General features: G+C 45.4%; 2 protein-coding genes across 7 annotated transcripts in view; one reads left to right on the top strand and one right to left on the bottom strand.

Annotated features, from left to right (window-relative positions):
* CCDC17 (coiled-coil domain containing 17) lies at positions 1–7,313 on the top strand. Its single transcript, XM_074376557.1, is given in 14 exon segments — positions 1–783; positions 785–818; positions 891–977; positions 1,090–1,312; positions 1,409–1,571; positions 1,782–1,865; positions 1,954–2,072; positions 2,332–2,448; positions 2,662–2,810; positions 2,916–3,013; positions 3,159–3,362; positions 3,532–3,742; positions 3,819–3,929; positions 4,228–7,313. Coding segments are annotated over 14 exon segments (1,887 nt in total). The 5' UTR covers positions 1–655; the 3' UTR covers positions 4,387–7,313.
* Positions 5,606–16,755, bottom strand: part of NASP (nuclear autoantigenic sperm protein) — a 27,478-nt gene continuing 16,328 nt past the window's right edge. For 2 of the 6 annotated variants that reach the window (XM_045513409.2, XM_010950636.3), the window contains 12 exons: positions 16,535–16,615; positions 15,485–15,594; positions 13,815–14,795; positions 9,983–10,062; positions 9,515–9,600; positions 9,330–9,403; positions 8,806–8,994; positions 8,534–8,700; positions 7,881–7,949; positions 7,718–7,795; positions 6,991–7,119; positions 5,606–6,531 (listed from right to left, as the gene is read on the bottom strand). In XM_045513409.2, coding sequence (XP_045369365.1) covers positions 6,451–6,531; positions 6,991–7,119; positions 7,718–7,795; positions 7,881–7,949; positions 8,534–8,700; positions 8,806–8,994; positions 9,330–9,403; positions 9,515–9,600; positions 9,983–10,062; positions 13,815–14,795; positions 15,485–15,594; positions 16,535–16,615 — 2,125 coding nt within the window. In that variant the 3' untranslated portion in view covers positions 5,606–6,450. The remainder of the gene's footprint in view (positions 6,532–6,990; positions 7,120–7,717; positions 7,796–7,880; positions 7,950–8,533; positions 8,701–8,805; positions 8,995–9,329; positions 9,404–9,514; positions 9,601–9,982; positions 10,063–13,814; positions 14,796–15,484; positions 15,595–16,534; positions 16,616–16,755) is intronic. The other 4 variants (XM_010950644.3, XM_045513416.2, XM_045513419.2 and 1 more) reach the window with 4 other exon arrangements.

Below are 16,755 nucleotides of genomic sequence, written 5' to 3' on the forward strand. Positions count from 1 at the left end.
ATTATCTTCCCTCTAGTCAGAAGGGGGGAAGAAACAACAACAGGAAATCAGGGAATGGGAGCTACTTGGTTACACAAAAGATGTGGTTGCTTCCAGAGATGCCTGGTGCACGGAAAAGCTTTTCAATCTAGGGTAAAGACATGGTTTCCAGGCAGAATGCCATTCTCCTCTCCCAAGTATTCCTTGGAATGGAGAATGACACTAACTTGGGTTACATCCACTTGGGTAAAACAAGAATGAATAAGATGACACTTCCCTGCCAGCGGCTACCAAATGACCAAAATGTAGTATGTGATACCAGCTCAGGCTAGGAGGTAGGTGATCCCCTTTATTCATAGAGGCAGAGAAACCAAGTGTTAGACACTTGTCCATGCTCATGCAATAAGGTGGAACAGACTGACATTTTTTCAAGCCAGGGACACCTCCCTAGGTGACCAAGCCTTCCCGCCCATTCTCCAGACCTGCCCAGACCTGTAGTTGTTGCCCAGGAAGCTAAGGCTCCTCCCCAAACATAAACTTGATTATATATACCTGGTAAACCTGGCCTTTCCTCTCTGCCTTTGGCTTTGTCTGTTCCATCCTCTTCTCCCTTTCCCTTGCCCTCTGTTCTGTCTTCTGCAGGTCTTGGCTGGTGTCGGGAAAGAGATCCCATCCCATGGCCTCCCACTCTAGGGAGCCAGGGCTCCTGCCCTGTAGATCCTGTGACATGGTTTTCCGCTCCTGGGCCCTGTTGGCCACTCACACTCAGCGCTTCTGCATTGGCCGTCTGACCCGGGAGGTGAGTTGGAGCACAGCCCTCAATAACTACTGAACCACAGGTATCCGCGGTCAGGGCCCCTCCATGGCCGTGAGTGTATATTGAAGTGACTCTGACCCTCAAGATTCCTCAGCCCATACCCTGTCCCCAGGCCCAAGAACACCAGAGCCTCCCAGACGAGGCGGCCAGTAAATCGGCCCTGAAGAGGCTAACAGAGGAGGTACACCTGGCTTTCCCCGCGGGGTCAAAACCGAGAATCCTCCCCAAACCTATAGATCATGCGTGGGTCAGATTACCCCAACACAGAAATTGCAGGTTACTGTCATCTCCAGGTGCAGCGGCTACGGCTGTTCCTGCAGGAAATGCCATTCTGGATAACAGAGGTACCCAGAGGGTTACAGGGGCCCTGGAGGCGTTCAGAGGCTCCGACTGGGGGTCCCACCTACAAGGCTGCTGAGAGCCCCGACCAGCGGCTGCGGTCTCTGCACTGGACTCATGCAAGGCGCATGGCAGACTCGGAGGCACAGAGCCGGGCCCTGGAGCGACGCGGCGAGGGTGAGGGGAAAGAGGGGTACTAGGGACCTGCCTTGCCCTCCCCCTTGTCTGGAGGTTGTCCCGGACCCATTCTGACTTGATCCCTTATCCCCTCAGAACTGAGACGTCGCCTCCAAGGTTTGGCCCGGACCCGGGACGGGAAATCACGCCTATTTTGCCTGGAGCGGGAGCTTCGAGAACTCCGGGCAGAGGCCGGGCGAACGCGGGGAGCTCTAGAAGTATTAGGGGCGCACGTTCAGCAGCTGCAGGCCAAGCCCGGGTGAGACCCGCGCGCGGGTCCCGGGAGCGCCGCGCAGCCGGCCTGCGGAGGGCGGGGCCGGTGCGGAAGGGGCGGGGCCTGGCGGGGCGAGACGCGTGAGACGTAAGTCCGGGCGCTTCCTGGAGCCCGCGCGAGTGTGAGGTCAGGAAGGGGCGGGGCCGGACGTCTGGGCCCTTGACGCCGTCTTCGCGCGGGCTGCCCCAACCCCAGGACCCGGCTGAACTCCTTGGGAGAGGCGGAACTGTGTTGTTCGGCGCTACAGGCCAACCCAGGGACTCTGGCTGCGGAGATCGGGTAAGGCCTGGGCCCCGGGACTGGCACGGGGCGAAGCACTGATAGATCCTGGGAAAACGCTGCTGCCTTCTGGTCCCCTACTCCCTAGGGCCTTGCGTGCGGCCTACATTCGAGGCGGGGGCCGGGACGCCGGCGTTCTGGGCTGGATGTGGCAGTTGCAAGTGGAGGCGTCAGCTCTGGAGCTTCGGCGATCGCGGACCCGTAGGGGTGAACGGGAGGGGGCCAACCGAGGGGGCCTGTCGGAAGTGGTGGCCTGGGAGGAGAAAAGGGCGGCAAGGGAGGGCGTCTTTGGCATGGGAACCACATAAGCAAAAGCCCGAGGTAGAAGACTGGTCTTTGTGACGATGGCCTAGAATGTTAGCCAAATCCAAGTTTATCCAGTGAGTCCTAAGGCTGGAGAGCTGCCCAGAAGTGGACCGCTTGTCACGAAAGGTCAGAGGTAACAGTTCAGACTTGTTCATCGCAGGAAGACGGACAGGTGCCATGTCGAAGGAGCTTCTAGTAGTGGAAGCTGAAAACCAGCGCCTGGAGGCAGAAATCCTGGCTTTGCAGATGCAGAGGGGCGCAGGCCGGGTGCCCTGGGGTCAGTGAGCACCGCAGTTCCACCCTGCCTACCTCTCCCCAGCAGACCAGGCTCAGAGGAAGTGGTTGGAGGGACCATGCATGGGGGGAATGAGACCGTGTTCACGCACCTCTCCAGGTGTCCGTGTGGATACAGTTCTTGGGGGAGGGGCATCTTAGCCCAGTTTCTTGCTGCATCCTGTTCATAGGCATTCTACTCTTCCTCTGCACGTAGGGCCAGGGGAGCTGAGACTTGTGGCCAATCCCAGCCCACACCTGAGAAGGAGGGAAGATTCCCCAAGCCTCCAGCCGCCAGTGGCTCCACCGCTGCCACCGCTTTCAAACTCCACAGGCGCCTTATTCTGGGGTGGCGCCGAAAAGGCTGTGAGGACCCAGGGTTTGGGGTGGGGACAGTTCTCTTCTGTGCAGTTTGGGGAGCTTAGACACCTTGGAGGTTTTCTGGAGGAATTAACTACTCTTCCCCCGCAGCCGCAGCTTCCTGGTGCCATGACCAGGAACCTAGGCCTGGATCCACACTTCCTCCTGCCCACAACTGATGTTCTGGGCCCTGCACCTTACGACCCTGGGTGAGGCCTCCTCCCTCATTTGACATCCGCTGTGACTTGGTCACCACTGCTGGTTAAGAAGACCCACTATGGCCAGTTAGGGTGGGGGAACTGGCTGGAGGAGTTGGGTGTGTGTTTAAGTGCACTTGAGACTTGCGTTTCCTAGGGCTGGCCTTGTCATTTTCTATGACTTCCTGCGGGGCCTTGAGGCTTCTTGGATTTGGGTGCAACTAAAGACTGGCTTGGCCCGAGATGGACAGAATACAGGAGGGACCACAACGTTGCCCCCAGCCCTTTGCTTGCCCCCACCTCCAGCTCCTGGGCCCATGGGCAACTGTGCCATCCTTGCCAGCAGGCAGCCTATACCCAGGTTAGTAGATAGGGATTATGACATTGGTGCTTTTTGCCACAGTTGAGGCTTGTCCTTCATTCTGCTAGATTTTCTCATCTGTATACAGGGCCACTGGCTCAAAGGGCCAAGTCCAAGGAATGGAGTATAGCCACTTCTGGCTCCTGATACCTCTTTTTGGTTGTTCTAGACTACCACCCTCACCATCAGTATCCTTGGTCTGTGAGCTCCAGGCCTGGCATTGGCTGGCATGGGCTAAGGCACCACAGCCAAAGGCCTGGGCCTCACTGATGCTATTTGACAAGGATCAGAGGGTGCTAAGTGGTCACTGGCGGCTCCCACTTAGGGCCCTTCCTCTGGACCCCAGCCTTAGCCTTGGGCAGCTGAATGGGATTCCCCAGGTGAGTGGTGGAGGATGGGGACTGGGTCTATGCGTCCAAGGTGCAGATGCAGTAGTACCATGTCACCTCTTCCCAGGTGGGTCAGGCTGAGCTCTTTCTGCGGCTGGTGAATGCAAGAGATGCAAGTGTCCAGACCCTGGCAGAGATCAATCCAGCAAACGCCCACAAGTACCAGTACCCACCTCTGGTGAGGGCCCAACTAGAGCTAGAGGCACCACGGGTATGGTTGCTGTGGTTAATAGCCAGTGTTTGTTGACCACAATGTGCCAAGCCACTACTGAATGTTTTCTGTGAATCAAATCATGTGACCCTCACATATTGTTACATAAGCACTACTGTGTAAACAGATACGGAAATGAGAGCACGTTAACTTGGTTCACAGTAAGCAGTTGAGACTCTTTTAAGGTAGTCTGACTCCAGTAATTGTGCTCTTAACCTCTACATAAACTTTTTGCTAAAGATCTGCCTTCTTGCTTGTTCCACAGGTGTCCAGCTCATCTTCACTGGAAGCCAGCTCTTTTGCCCCAGCAGCTGGCTTTGTAGATCCCCCTCCACCTGAAGAGCCCCTCAGTGGCAGTCAAATATAAAGAGATGAGGGTTGGGGCCCTCACCATGGCTTTGACCCACCCCCACTGGCTTCCTGAGTCCAGGAGAAAGTGGGTATGAGTAGCTTCGCATGCACAGGACTAGGGCCTAGTCTCAGACCTGCAGCTTCACAACGCCAGGTTCTGACAGATCTGGAAGCAAATAGCAGATGTGAGTGTAAAACATGAGCTCCAACCACAGCTACTTCCGCCAAGTACTTGGCCTTTACTATTCTCCTTGTTTTTAAAAAAAAAAAAATTGATGTGAGGATTAAATAAGTATGTCAGGTATTTGCAGTACTGCCTGGCATATAAGTGTTTTGAAAGGTGACACAGGGAGTCTTTCATCCCAGCTAAAGGAACCTGATAAACTCATTCCCACCTGTTTTTTGCTGAAGCCAGTCTTGCCCATTTTAATTCAAATCCAGGCTTTTCTTCAGGACATCCTCTAGGAAGCTTTCCAGGTTCTCAGTCCCCATAAAATAGGGAGCTCCTGTAGCCTTATGTATTTACAGATGAGGGCAGGGCCCCAAACCAGTGTTATTCCCAAATTGGCCCAGGGTGGGGTGGAGTGGGGGTTGCGGGGGTGGGCCACTGAGGCCGTCACAGGTGAAACCTAGGAGAAATGTCTTATTGGGCCTGGTCCTAGACCCCAGTGTCGACCAAAGGTCAAAGGCCTGGTACTCAACTATGCCAAAACTGGTATGGCATGACCACCCCACCCCCACCCCCCAAAAAGCCCCAGGACTGACCTGGAACGCACAATACAAGGGCACCTGTAGGAAGAGGGTTCAAATCCAAAGACTGCAGCCATGAGTTATAGTAACCAGCCCAGAAAAAACCCATTTTCTCGCTCTAGAAAACAAAATATAAACTCTGAAAAATAGGGTAGACATGAGGGTCAGCAGAGCGTCCTCTGCCTCCAACGCTGGATGTTCAAAAACTGCAGGTTCTAACCTGTCTGTCCAGTGCAGCAAAGTAGCCCTGTGAATGTCAAAATCATTAAAGCCCCTTAGGTAGTATTGGAATTTGGATCCGAATACTGCCTGGTGTACAGCAGTTTCTTAAAGGTCAGGTCAGAGGCAAGGGTCTGACACTAGCCCTGCACCCTGGACATCGGTGTGGGCCCAGGGGATGACTGTAGTACCAGTGCCCTAAGCACCAGCACCCTTAGACTGGGCAGCCAAAACTGCTGAGCCATTTTCCACCTTTCAATTGAAATGCTCCAGGCAGCCCAGGATCCCACTCTAAGATCTTTAAACACAAGTCCAGAGACAGATCTTTTTTAGCATTTTTATTTAAGAAGTCAAAACTGCAGACAGGTAACAATCCCAAGTGTTGATATTTTCTGTACAGAAAGGTGGAAATGTAACAAATATGTAACTCAACAAACCAGTCTCCCCACAGATTCTTCCAGCCACATCCAAACCGTCCATCACAGTCAGTCCCTTAGCTGCTTTCAAACTAGGAAGCTCAATTCTCTACAATTAAGTTTTCTTCAAGGATTTCTCCCCCTTCCCCTGCCCCAAATTTTCTTCAGAGTTCTTTTTTCAGGACAGGATTATGGCCCCAGTTGGGGAACAAATGGATAAAAGACAGGTGCCATCCAAAGCCTGGCTTGGAAGCTTTTACCATCTCACAGTCAAAGTCCATCAATAGTAGCACCAAGGAGCAAGATTTTCACCAAGTTTTTGTAGCCCCCATCCAGGGACAGCACCACTCAAAAAGTTTGCAAGACAGCTGGGTTCAGTTGAGTATTTTTTTTTTCAGTTGAGTATTTATAATGGAAAAATATATAGCACCAATTGGAAGACAAAGGGCCTACAGCCACACTTGATTTGATCACCTCCACATCAGACAGACAGGAATTTGGATTAGAACTTCCAATACAGAGATCAGTACACAAGGGAGGGGAGGGGAGACAAAAAAACCTTTGGCCACTATATAAAACCCAGAGTGCTCCAAGGCACAGATTTAGCCAGTATTTAAGGGGAAAAAAAATCATCAAAGCCTCAACCTTTGCTTACAGTCTTTATTGAAGTTATACAAAAAGAATCCCCCAAAAGTGAAAAAATACATTATATACAAAAACACTTTCCCTTGGGAGGAAGGCTGCTCCCTCTCTTAACATGCAGCGCCTTCAACTGTAGCTCCGGCCTCCACTGTCCCCTCCACCGCTGCCCGGCTTTCAGCCTGATTCTCAGCCTGGAAGATAAACAGGGAGCCTAGGCATAAGTGACCCTAGTTTAAGCCATTCTATTTTATACAAATGAGCAGGCCTCAGAGGAAGTAAACACAGATCCCTTAAACTCTGCTTTGCTCCCTATACTAAACAAGCAGTGACCACAAAGTGTAAGGCCATTTCCTAAATTCTCTGTAACAGGGCTTACAGTCAGTGTTCACATATTACATGTAAAGAGGAGCAAGCACAGGTGACCAAGTGGTCTTACCAAGTAAATGTCTTCTCATACATCCACTTGTCAATGAGACAGCCTACATTTCATAACCAAACTGTTTCCCACACAACCTCAGTTTTTATGAGGGTTGCACTCAAGCAGTCTAAACAGGCTCATGGTGGGGAACATGCACTTGGGAAGACTGTTTCCCAGGCTCTGAGGACAAGGGGAAATGAGGCAAGAGTGCAGACCCTGCTTAACTGCCCACCTCCTCCTCCATGTTTTCCGAAACTTCAGTTCCACTGGAGACAGCATCCCCACTGCCTCCATTCACCTCCAGCTCTTGTTTGGCTTTCTTTGCATCATCTTTCCGGGGACTCTCTTCCTCTGGTTTCCTCTAAAGATATAATTGATTGTGAAGGCTTCACAAATGTGCTTAATGTTTTTCAAAGGACAACTATAAGGCAATTCCTTAACACCCGCCTCTTCCCTATGGTGCAGAGACCCTGAACACCAGGATTCCCAGCTTTAAGGGTCTCCTTAGCCACAATCTAACCGCTGTGGAATAAACTGGTCTGCCGGAACACACTAGTTCAGCCTCTTTTAATGGAAGGGTGGGGTGGGGGTGAGGAGTAGGTCTGAACAGCTAACCATCAAGTTTGAATTCCTACATTTGAGTCAAGAAACAAAGCAGGAGTTAAGGCTCTCCCACAAGAGAAAAAAGCTTTTGCAACCAGAGACAGACTGTTGCTGAATGACTACAGTCAAAGAAAACCTGCCAGCTTCCTAAGTTGGGCTGATCTGAGCAGTCCTCCACAACAGCTTTCCTGGTAGCCTTTGGGCTAACAGAGGACAGAAGAATTTTGCTAGAAGATGATCATTCAATCTAGAACTATCTTCATTCAAATCCTCAACACCTTTGCAAAATGAATCTTATTACACCAACTATTAGTGTTAATAGGAAAGATGTAGGAAGACAGAAACTGGAGATTTACCTTCTTTCTGACAAGGTGGGAAATATCAGTTACACAATTTGACGAGGAAGCACCATCTGCTGGCTTTCTACTAGCAATCTGACAAAAAGGAAATCTTTGTTAGCAATGTACCACTATATATGAGACGAAAGACTGAGGCCTAATATTAAGAGACAAAAATCACCTGCATACCCACCATGGAGACTGACGAGCCCCCTCCACTAGGAGTGAAACCTGAAGTAGAGCTCTCCACCTGCATGAGAGATGACAAACCCAAATGGGTCTCGGATAGAGCCCACCAGGTCACCCACATACAAGCAACTGATTTAAGACCTCAAAAGTGGCCCCCATATAGTAACATCACTCACCCCCTCTACCCACACCCACCACACCACACCACACCACACCCAGGGAAGAGTGTAGATAATAAGCTAAATCCTCCATATCCTATCATCCCCTACTGGATAGAAAGCTCCCTAAGGTTCTGGCAGCCAAAAGCAGAGGCAGGCAATCTGGGTTTAAGAGAGATTTTTAACATCCAGAACTATTATCCCTATCTTATAGATGAGAAAGGCAAAGAAATGTTAAGTAACCCACAATCACACATAACAATTCAAACCCACAGTCTGGCTCCAGGGCATATCCTCTTAAGCATTATACTACTGGACAGGCATAAGCAGATGTGACCTGGAGGTCACATTCCCTCTGACCTCCAACTCCCTGGAAACCAAGTCATGAGTAAGATTCCTAACAAAAGGAATACTGTTAATGCCGTGATAAAGGGCCTTCAACAATATTGAACATGTTATCAAAATTTTAAGAGGAAATCAAACCAACCAGAGTTGCTTTCAGAGCCAATTCAGCAACATTCCCACTATGCTGGGACTCCTTTGCATCTTCTATCTTCTCTCTAATTTCAGGTAGCAGTTCCTTCAGCTCCTCAATTTCTTTCTCATATTCAGTAGATGATCCCTCAGTTTCCTTCATCTGCTCATTCAGTACAGCTACAAAGAACAGGCTGCAGTGATCAGTAATAGATACCACAAAAGGAGCCATTTTTTTTTAACTGTCCATCAAAATCATCATGAAAATAGCTAATGCTCACTCACCCATTCTCTTCTCAATGACTTCAATAGATTTGCTAAACTGTGCCACTGCCTCATCATACTGAGAGTTGTACCCATAGGCCAAGCCCAGCTGGTAGTGGGTCTCTGCAAGGAGACGATCATGGGCTTCCAGGTACTGCTCCTGCAGGTTTAGGCAAGCCTGGAACTCCTCCACAGCTTGGACGTAATTCTCTAATGAAGAGAAAAATAGCAAGCAAATGGACATTTAATATATGGTACTCCTGAATTTCAGACCACTCTGCAGGAATGCTCCCCCCTATCTTGTATTTCATTTTCCTTTGTAGCATCTCCAAGACCCTTGACTAAAAAACATGAAAATGACTTAAAAAACCCTGAGACTTTCAGACTAGCTTTTAGAGACTGTTCACTGTTCTAAGAACCTATGTCCACTAAAAGCTGACTGCCCACAGTTTACGATCAATTGAGCTGGATTTTAAGGAATTAGAGGAAGATTAAGGTGGGGGCCTGGGGGTGTCTTAGGAAAGCGTAAAATGAAAATGTATTACCAGATTCAACACTAACTTCTCCAAGTTTAAGATGTGCCTGTGCAGCATAAAGCTGAGCTTCTTTCGTGTCTTGCCTAAAAGAAGGAAAGATGATCAGAAACCTTAATAGCATTTGTCCAACCCTAACTGCTTTGTTTTCAACCACAAAGCTCCCAACCTAAGCCTAGAAGCACCAAGAATTTTACCTTTTAAAAATGATCTTTGCTAAATCCAGCATATCCCAGGCAAGCTCTAGGTTCCCAATCTCCTCCTCTTCATTTTCTTGAAGAGACTAAAGTATATCCAAATCATTGGTATTAGGCAGGAGTACAAGACAGGCATCTTTCGATTATAAATCTAAATGTATAATGTAGTATGCTTGGTGGGGGAAGAAAAACTGATATAGGATACAAAATTCAGATCTCCCCAAACCTACGGAATGGATCCCTACAAAGTCTACCCCAAATCATCACTTTATGTCAGTGACAGCAGCAATATGTTGTATCCTGTCCCAACCAACAGGATCCCTGGGATCAAATAGACCTGTCTGCTCTCGGCAAGAATAAAGGGTCCCAAATCCCTAACCAAGAAATATCTGTAATAATCATGCCTACACTAGCAAGCCACAGTCATGCAATAAGGAAGCAGACAGTGATACTGAACAAATAATTCACCTTGTTTTCAAGAATTGAATCATTTGGTGTTTCTTCAGCCTTGTCATTTTCTTTATCTTCCTCTTCTGAGCCCTCGGTTTCTGCAAGCAAAAATTCTTCAGTTTTGAGAATATTAAGGATACTATCTGACTAGATTCCAAAAAACATCTGACAAATAACTCAGGTTCTGAGGTAGGACAGGCCAGATCCTAAGCTAAATTAGTTAACATTTGAACTGGATATAAATGTAACAGTAGTTAACAGTCTAATTCAAGTCTAATCCAGACTTAGACTGTATAATTTTATAGTGTCTATGGTTCAGACCTTCAACGATCAACAGGCTGTTTCTCTTCTAAAAGTCAACCTGGATCATTCAGATTAAGACAGATTAGCAACTGACTCTTATTCACTGGCTAGAAGCTCCCATCCATTCAGCCAGACGCAGCTGGAGACCTCAGCCAGTGTCCCTGTTGTCTTTAAAACAGTTAAGATAATACTAATACACTAATAAGGCCAAGAAATTTCCAAAAGTTAAATTACTCCAGTCCTTTAGGAGCAAGAATGCTCAAGAGACTAGCTTTCCCACAACAGAGCTGTGGCGAGAAAAGCATAGCCCTTACCAACTCTCACCAATGAGCATGCCGCACACTCCAGCCAGCTCTAGCATGTACAGAATTTGAGTGAGCAGTACCAGTTATTTTACTTAGTACCATGGTAAAATCTGCAGCCATATATCAGCACCGTATTTCATCATATTGACAAACACAAGCTAACTGCCTGCGAGGATAGGCTGCTGATAAATAGCTCTACACACCACTTAAAGTTCAAAATGTCAAGTGGTTAATAAAATGGGCTTTGGGAGTACAAACAATTCATGAACTGGGTATAATGTGCCTACCTCTGCCATCTTTCATTAAGCATTTTTAACACCAGAAAAAGAGCTCAAACATTGCTACTATGGGAATGTAAGCATGGAAATTAGGCCTTAGGGTCACGAAGTCAAGTTAAAGGACTTTTATTTGTCTACCAATACTGCTTTAGGATGAGAACAGGCACAGAAAACAAACCAACCTCGTTTTATCAAGTGCCTCCCCTTTCTCCTGATGACCATGTAATTTAGTGCTTCTGAAATATAAATACCCACCAGCACACAATTATCTTTCCATGCCCAAATTTCAAAGTGGTTTGTATACTTAGTTCCCTGATGTTAGACTAGATGAGTGGTTTTACTGACTGACAATGAAGCCCATCCTCCAGCAGAATGTGTAAGACAGGTGAAGCAGATTTATGTATTTCTCATAGTACTCAAAAAAAAAAAATTTTATCTTCTAAATTTGCAGGAAAAATTGACAAAAGTGTTTGTTAATCTGTATTCTACTTTGTTATCTAGTATCTGTTCCTACTTGTACCAAAATGCTAGAAAGTGACATCTAATTTGGCATAAAATATAGTTATTTGGAGTTTTACATCAAATTTTTAAATTAAAATTCTTACAGTGGTCTCAGAAAAATGCTGTTTTTCTCTTGAAGAATCTGCACTACCATCATGGAATGGTAGAGAAGGAGCTAAGTTAATGGGAAAGCCATCACTTTAAAACAATACTTTCCAACCTGGTAACTTGTACCCAGGTATTAACAGGAATGCACTGACAGGCCTCAGTAAAGAGATCAGTTAAAATACTTATGAGGGGAGGGTATGGCTCAAGTGGTAGAGCGCATGCTTAGCATGCACAAGGTCCTGGGTTCAATCCCTAGTACCTCCTCTAAAAATAAATAAACCTAATTATCTCCCTCTACCCTCCCCATAAATCACTCTTCAAGAAAAAAATTTTTTGAATTTCTAAGTTTCTTTGAAGATGGAATCTTTTTTGTAGTATGCCTATTACCATCCTTCAGAGAAAGGGGAAACAATGTTTTATACCATTTCAACTGAACTTGTAGCCTTTAAAACAATATGGGCAGAGTTGTGCAAGCCAGAAGAATGACCCTTAAAGGCCAAGTAAAGGCAATCGGCTGATTCTCTGGTTATTCTAGCACTCCCACAGGATAAAGGCAGGAACCACTTCAGACTGACCAGTGCAGCGCATCTGAGCATGCATGGCTAAGCTTCAGGTCAATATTAAAATTCGTTCACGTACCAAACATATCTAGCGTGACAATTAGAAAATAATAGGATTATCTTTTTTAGGGATATGGAGAGCTCAAGAGGTATCAAGAAATGGGATTTTAAAAGAAAACCTCCTGTAAAATTTCTACAGGCTATTGATACCACGTAAAATTCTGGTAAGAGGTGGGTTAAGGGAGGGGGTGAGTTGCCTTCCTCAGTGTGAGGTATCTGGGGAAGAACAATACATTCAAGTCAGATCGAGGGTTGGATTCCAGTACTATGACCTACTGTTTGGCCCTAAACAAGTCATGTAACCCCTAAGCCTCAATTTCCTCATCACTGTAACTTGAGTAATACTACCTACACAATACTGTATTTTGGGATCAAAAGTAATACATGTAAGAGAGCTCCAACAATGTTAACTGTGACTCAACTGAACAGTTTCTGAACAAAATGTGGAGAAATACGACATCTCTGCTGTAGTTTATTATTCAAAGTCCAACTTAAGAGCCAGGAGAGCTTTTTACTATGCTAGCTCACTATCATTAAAATCAAGACATGGGAGTTGTTTTTTTAAATTGAGGATTTCAGTTCTGTGCTTTTTCCATAAAGATCTCCTAAAGCCCAATAAGCAACCCAATGGTGCTACTACTTAGCCAATTCACTTCTGGTACCATGCCTGTGCTGGCTGGAGAACAGGGACTTGCACATAGGTAGAAGAAAGTTTACCAGAGTGAGCTACAAATACTGATAATGGGTTGTTGAAAATCTAACACTTAAGAGAACTCTTGAAGTAGTCTGTCAATTACATGAAGTAACAATGATTAATTGGAATATACCTGTGGTTATTGATACCGTTAGATGCATCTTACAGACAGCAGAATCCTCAAATGATAGTACAACTCAAGTCAGACGTGCCAATTATGTAGTCACTAATTAGAGGCTTATACATCTTGATGAAATTGAATCACAATTAGACTAGTAATACTGTACAAAGCATCCACACTTTATTATGTTCTAAGTAACAAAAAATTCAGTTTAGCAGCCAAAGCAAGCATAAAATGAGGGAGGAAAGCAGCAAGAGGGCTTAATGGTTAAGTTTTCTGTTATCTTTTTGAGGGGGCTAATTTAACTAATGCAAATAAGCCTCTAAACACTTCCTATGACTAAAAGCTACCAGAAATTTACCAGAAAGTTACCAGAATTCTTTCACTCTGGTGACAGAACATTCAAGGGTTAACTGCCTTCATTTAAATGGCATGCCTGCTTAAGTGTACCAATTCAGTGGATTCTACTGCTCTAATCCTGCTTCCTGAAGCAGAGAAAAAGGAATCATGTGAACAGTAAATTTTAAAAAAATCCAGAGGCATGCAAGTGAACATCCATTCAGCATTCTCTGCCAGCCTAGTCGACTATTTCCCTACCTACCACACACCCCCACCCACCTTTATTGGCTAGTATGGTGCAACAAGTTACTGATAGCTAGCCAAGTCTCAGAAATCACAGAAAGGCCTATTTTGCAGTTAGTAAAAGCGTTAGTTCATAAGCCAGCTAAAGAAGACTTGCTTTTTGAGTTAACTTGCTGAACTTATCACAACCTTCTTAAACTATCCCCATTTTCACTTAGCCCTTTCCTAATCCAAAGGCAGACGGAAAATCCTGAATGGAAGGCTGACTTTTACCCATGATTAGTGAGTCAAATCCAGAATGTACTCCACCCACTGAAGCTCTTGCATGTCCCGGTTACCTTCACCCTCTTTCATCTGTTCTTCTTTCTCTTGTGTTTCTTCATTAGCAGCTATCTTAACTTTGTCTTCAGGGGATTTCTCAGTAGCCCCCTGGGCTACCTCAGTCTTAACCCCATCTCCAGCTGCCTCAGATTCTTGTATAGACAGCTTAGTCTCCTCCTGGCTAGGAACCAACTCTGCCCTGACCTTCTCCTCTAGTCCTGGGCCATCTTCTATTTCTGTCAGTCCTTCTGCATTAGTCTGTGGTTCAGTGGGAGTATGATCCCCTGCAGCTGACAGTCCATTGACTGCACCACCCTTAGGGAAAACTGTGGTCTCCTGCCCAGGCTTCTCAGAAACTTCTGATCCAGCTTCTGCAGCTGAGGCCTCTGCAGCCTCTGCTGACTCTTCAACAGGAGGCAACTCTTGCCCTATCAACTGCTCAAGAGCAGCCTTTCCTGGCTCATCTTCAGAGGCAGCAGCTACCTGCTCCTTTGGCTCATCCCCACCCACATCCACTGGCTTGACTGCTTCTATCTCCACTACAGTGCCCTGCTTTTCTAGAGTCACAACAGGCTGCTCTTCTGAAGCTTCTTTTGGCTTCTCCTCCTTTATGCTCACAATTACTTTTCCCTGACCCCCTTTGACTCTGCACTCTTCGTGGACGTCAGTTCCAGTAACTGATTTTCCTTCCTCAGCATCTGGTACTTCCTGTTCTGGCTTCTCAGAAGTGACTTCATCTTCAATCAGTCCTTCTGGTGCTGCTGCTCCTTTTGCCTCTTCAGTGGTTTCAGGTAACTGATCTGAAGTTGATTCAGCTCTTTCCTGTAGTTCCTCTGCAGGCTCACTTACATCCATATCTTCTCTTCCACCCTTTTCCATTTCAGTCTCTTGTTCTTCATCCATTTCGGGCTTTACCAGAGAATTGTCTTCTGTTTTTTTGGCTTCTTTTTCTCCCATGGCGTCATAAACCTGTTCTCTCAACTCTTCCCTTGCTTCCTCTACATGGTTAAAGAACATGAAGCATAAACATGTCTTCGAGTTTAATGATAAAGACATAAATGGAAACTAAAAATACATTCCCTTTAAACCCTCAAACAGCCTGGCTTAAGTTTTAGCAGACAGCCTACAAATTATCTGCCCCCTTGAGAAAAGCAAAGGGAAAGTCCCAGCTAGCAGAGCAACTTATTGCAAAAGAAACCCAAGCTCCTTAAATGAGGTATCATTTTACTTGAGCATTCTGAGTATCAGTTAGGTAAGAGATGCCAAGCTTCATCCTCCTCTCAACATTATAGACCTCCAACGATATGTAAAACTCTAGTAGCCAAACTCAGCTTAGAAATTAGCATTTAATTTTCTTAGACACCAAAAAGTGTAAAAGGGCTCCAAAAGCACTGCTATTAAAATAACTGAGCTTCAGAGACTTTTAAAAATTTACATCAGAAAAATATTCAAGGTTGTTGTAATACTTAAAACATCAATAATAACCAGATTTATTGGGGGAATTAAGTTATCCTCTTACAAAAGCCTGCTGTCAGTTTCAGTAATCAGCTACCTCCCCTGCAATCTCCACCAGATGCAGGTGTCACCCCAGGAGAAACCATCCAGGATAAGGAGAGCCCTATTTCCATCACTTGTACGCAAGAAATAAACGTCGCGTCTCTTAAATGTCACATGCAACTCCACATACCATCTATGTTATCATTATTTTCTACCAGAGATTCTTCTTCTGCTTTTTCTCCTTCCTCCTCTTCCACATGCACACCTTCCAGGGCATTTCCCAACACACCATTCTCCATTCTAGCAGAACAAAAGGAGAAAGCACTAAAGGTATCATGGCCAGTACCTAACAATCTTTGTAAGACACAAACTGTAGTCCTGTATTATAAAAGCAATAGAAGAGTAAGCAAGTACAGAGAATATAGACTATAAGCACTCATGGAAGAAAAGCAATGATCAAAACTTCTAATATAAATTAAAGCTAAAAGAGCACTGAAGGAAATAAGCATACCCTTTATCCAGCCACCTGAAAAAGCACTGATAACTCTTATCAAAAGAATAAGATTAATAATATTCCCTTTACAACAGGGCCATAATATTCCCAAACTTCTCATCTACCCACATTTCTCTAGATGGCCAAAAACATCTGGCAAGATTTTCATGATAAATCATCAGAATGCCCTAAAAAAATTAGAAAACTTCCCAGAACTGAGATTAAACAAATCACAGAGTATGTGCTAATTTGTGTAACCTCGATATATTTCATTCTGGTTAATAAATTCTGGTGGAAAATATACAACAACTTTCCAGCAGTTAAGACCACTCTTGAGTCTTATTTTAAGACATTCTCACATTCCAGTGTTTTCAAATTGTCCTTCATTCATTCAGTCCTTGTTACAGATGATTGTTTTGGCCTAGCTGAGAGTGCTTTTAAACGTTCTCTCTCTAAACTGGACTTCGGCAAATTATTGACCATTCACTAATCAAAAGATCTCTGCTTCTAATGGCCCTGAAACTCAAAACCTAAGTACAACTTTATACTCTTTGCATCAAGTGCCTTTCAAACCTTCCATCAATATTTCATCTTCTTTCTAATCCCGCAGTAAAACCAGTCTCACTTAGCTCATGTGAAACCTCAAAGCTGGTCAACAATCTTAGCAAATAAAGAAATTTAAGTTTTAAATAGACGATTAAAGTGATACAAAATATCCTACTTATAAATTTGGCTTGAAAGACATACCTTGCCAACTCCAGAAGTGATTTCCCATAGAAAAAGAAGGCTTCTCCACACTCATTAGCTGTCTCTCCATACTTCTTACCTCTACAAAGAGAATAAACAGCTAAGATCTGAATTAACATCTAATCTAAAACATTTTTTTCCTAGTTCTTTAGTTATAAAATGACATTTCTTCCATAATATGTCCATATAGGAAACCAATACTCCCTCTCGCCCTCAAGTCA

The sequence above is a fragment of the Camelus bactrianus genome, chromosome 13, assembly GCF_048773025.1.
Source record: "Camelus bactrianus isolate YW-2024 breed Bactrian camel chromosome 13, ASM4877302v1, whole genome shotgun sequence".
NCBI classification, from domain to species: domain Eukaryota; kingdom Metazoa; phylum Chordata; class Mammalia; order Artiodactyla; family Camelidae; genus Camelus; species Camelus bactrianus.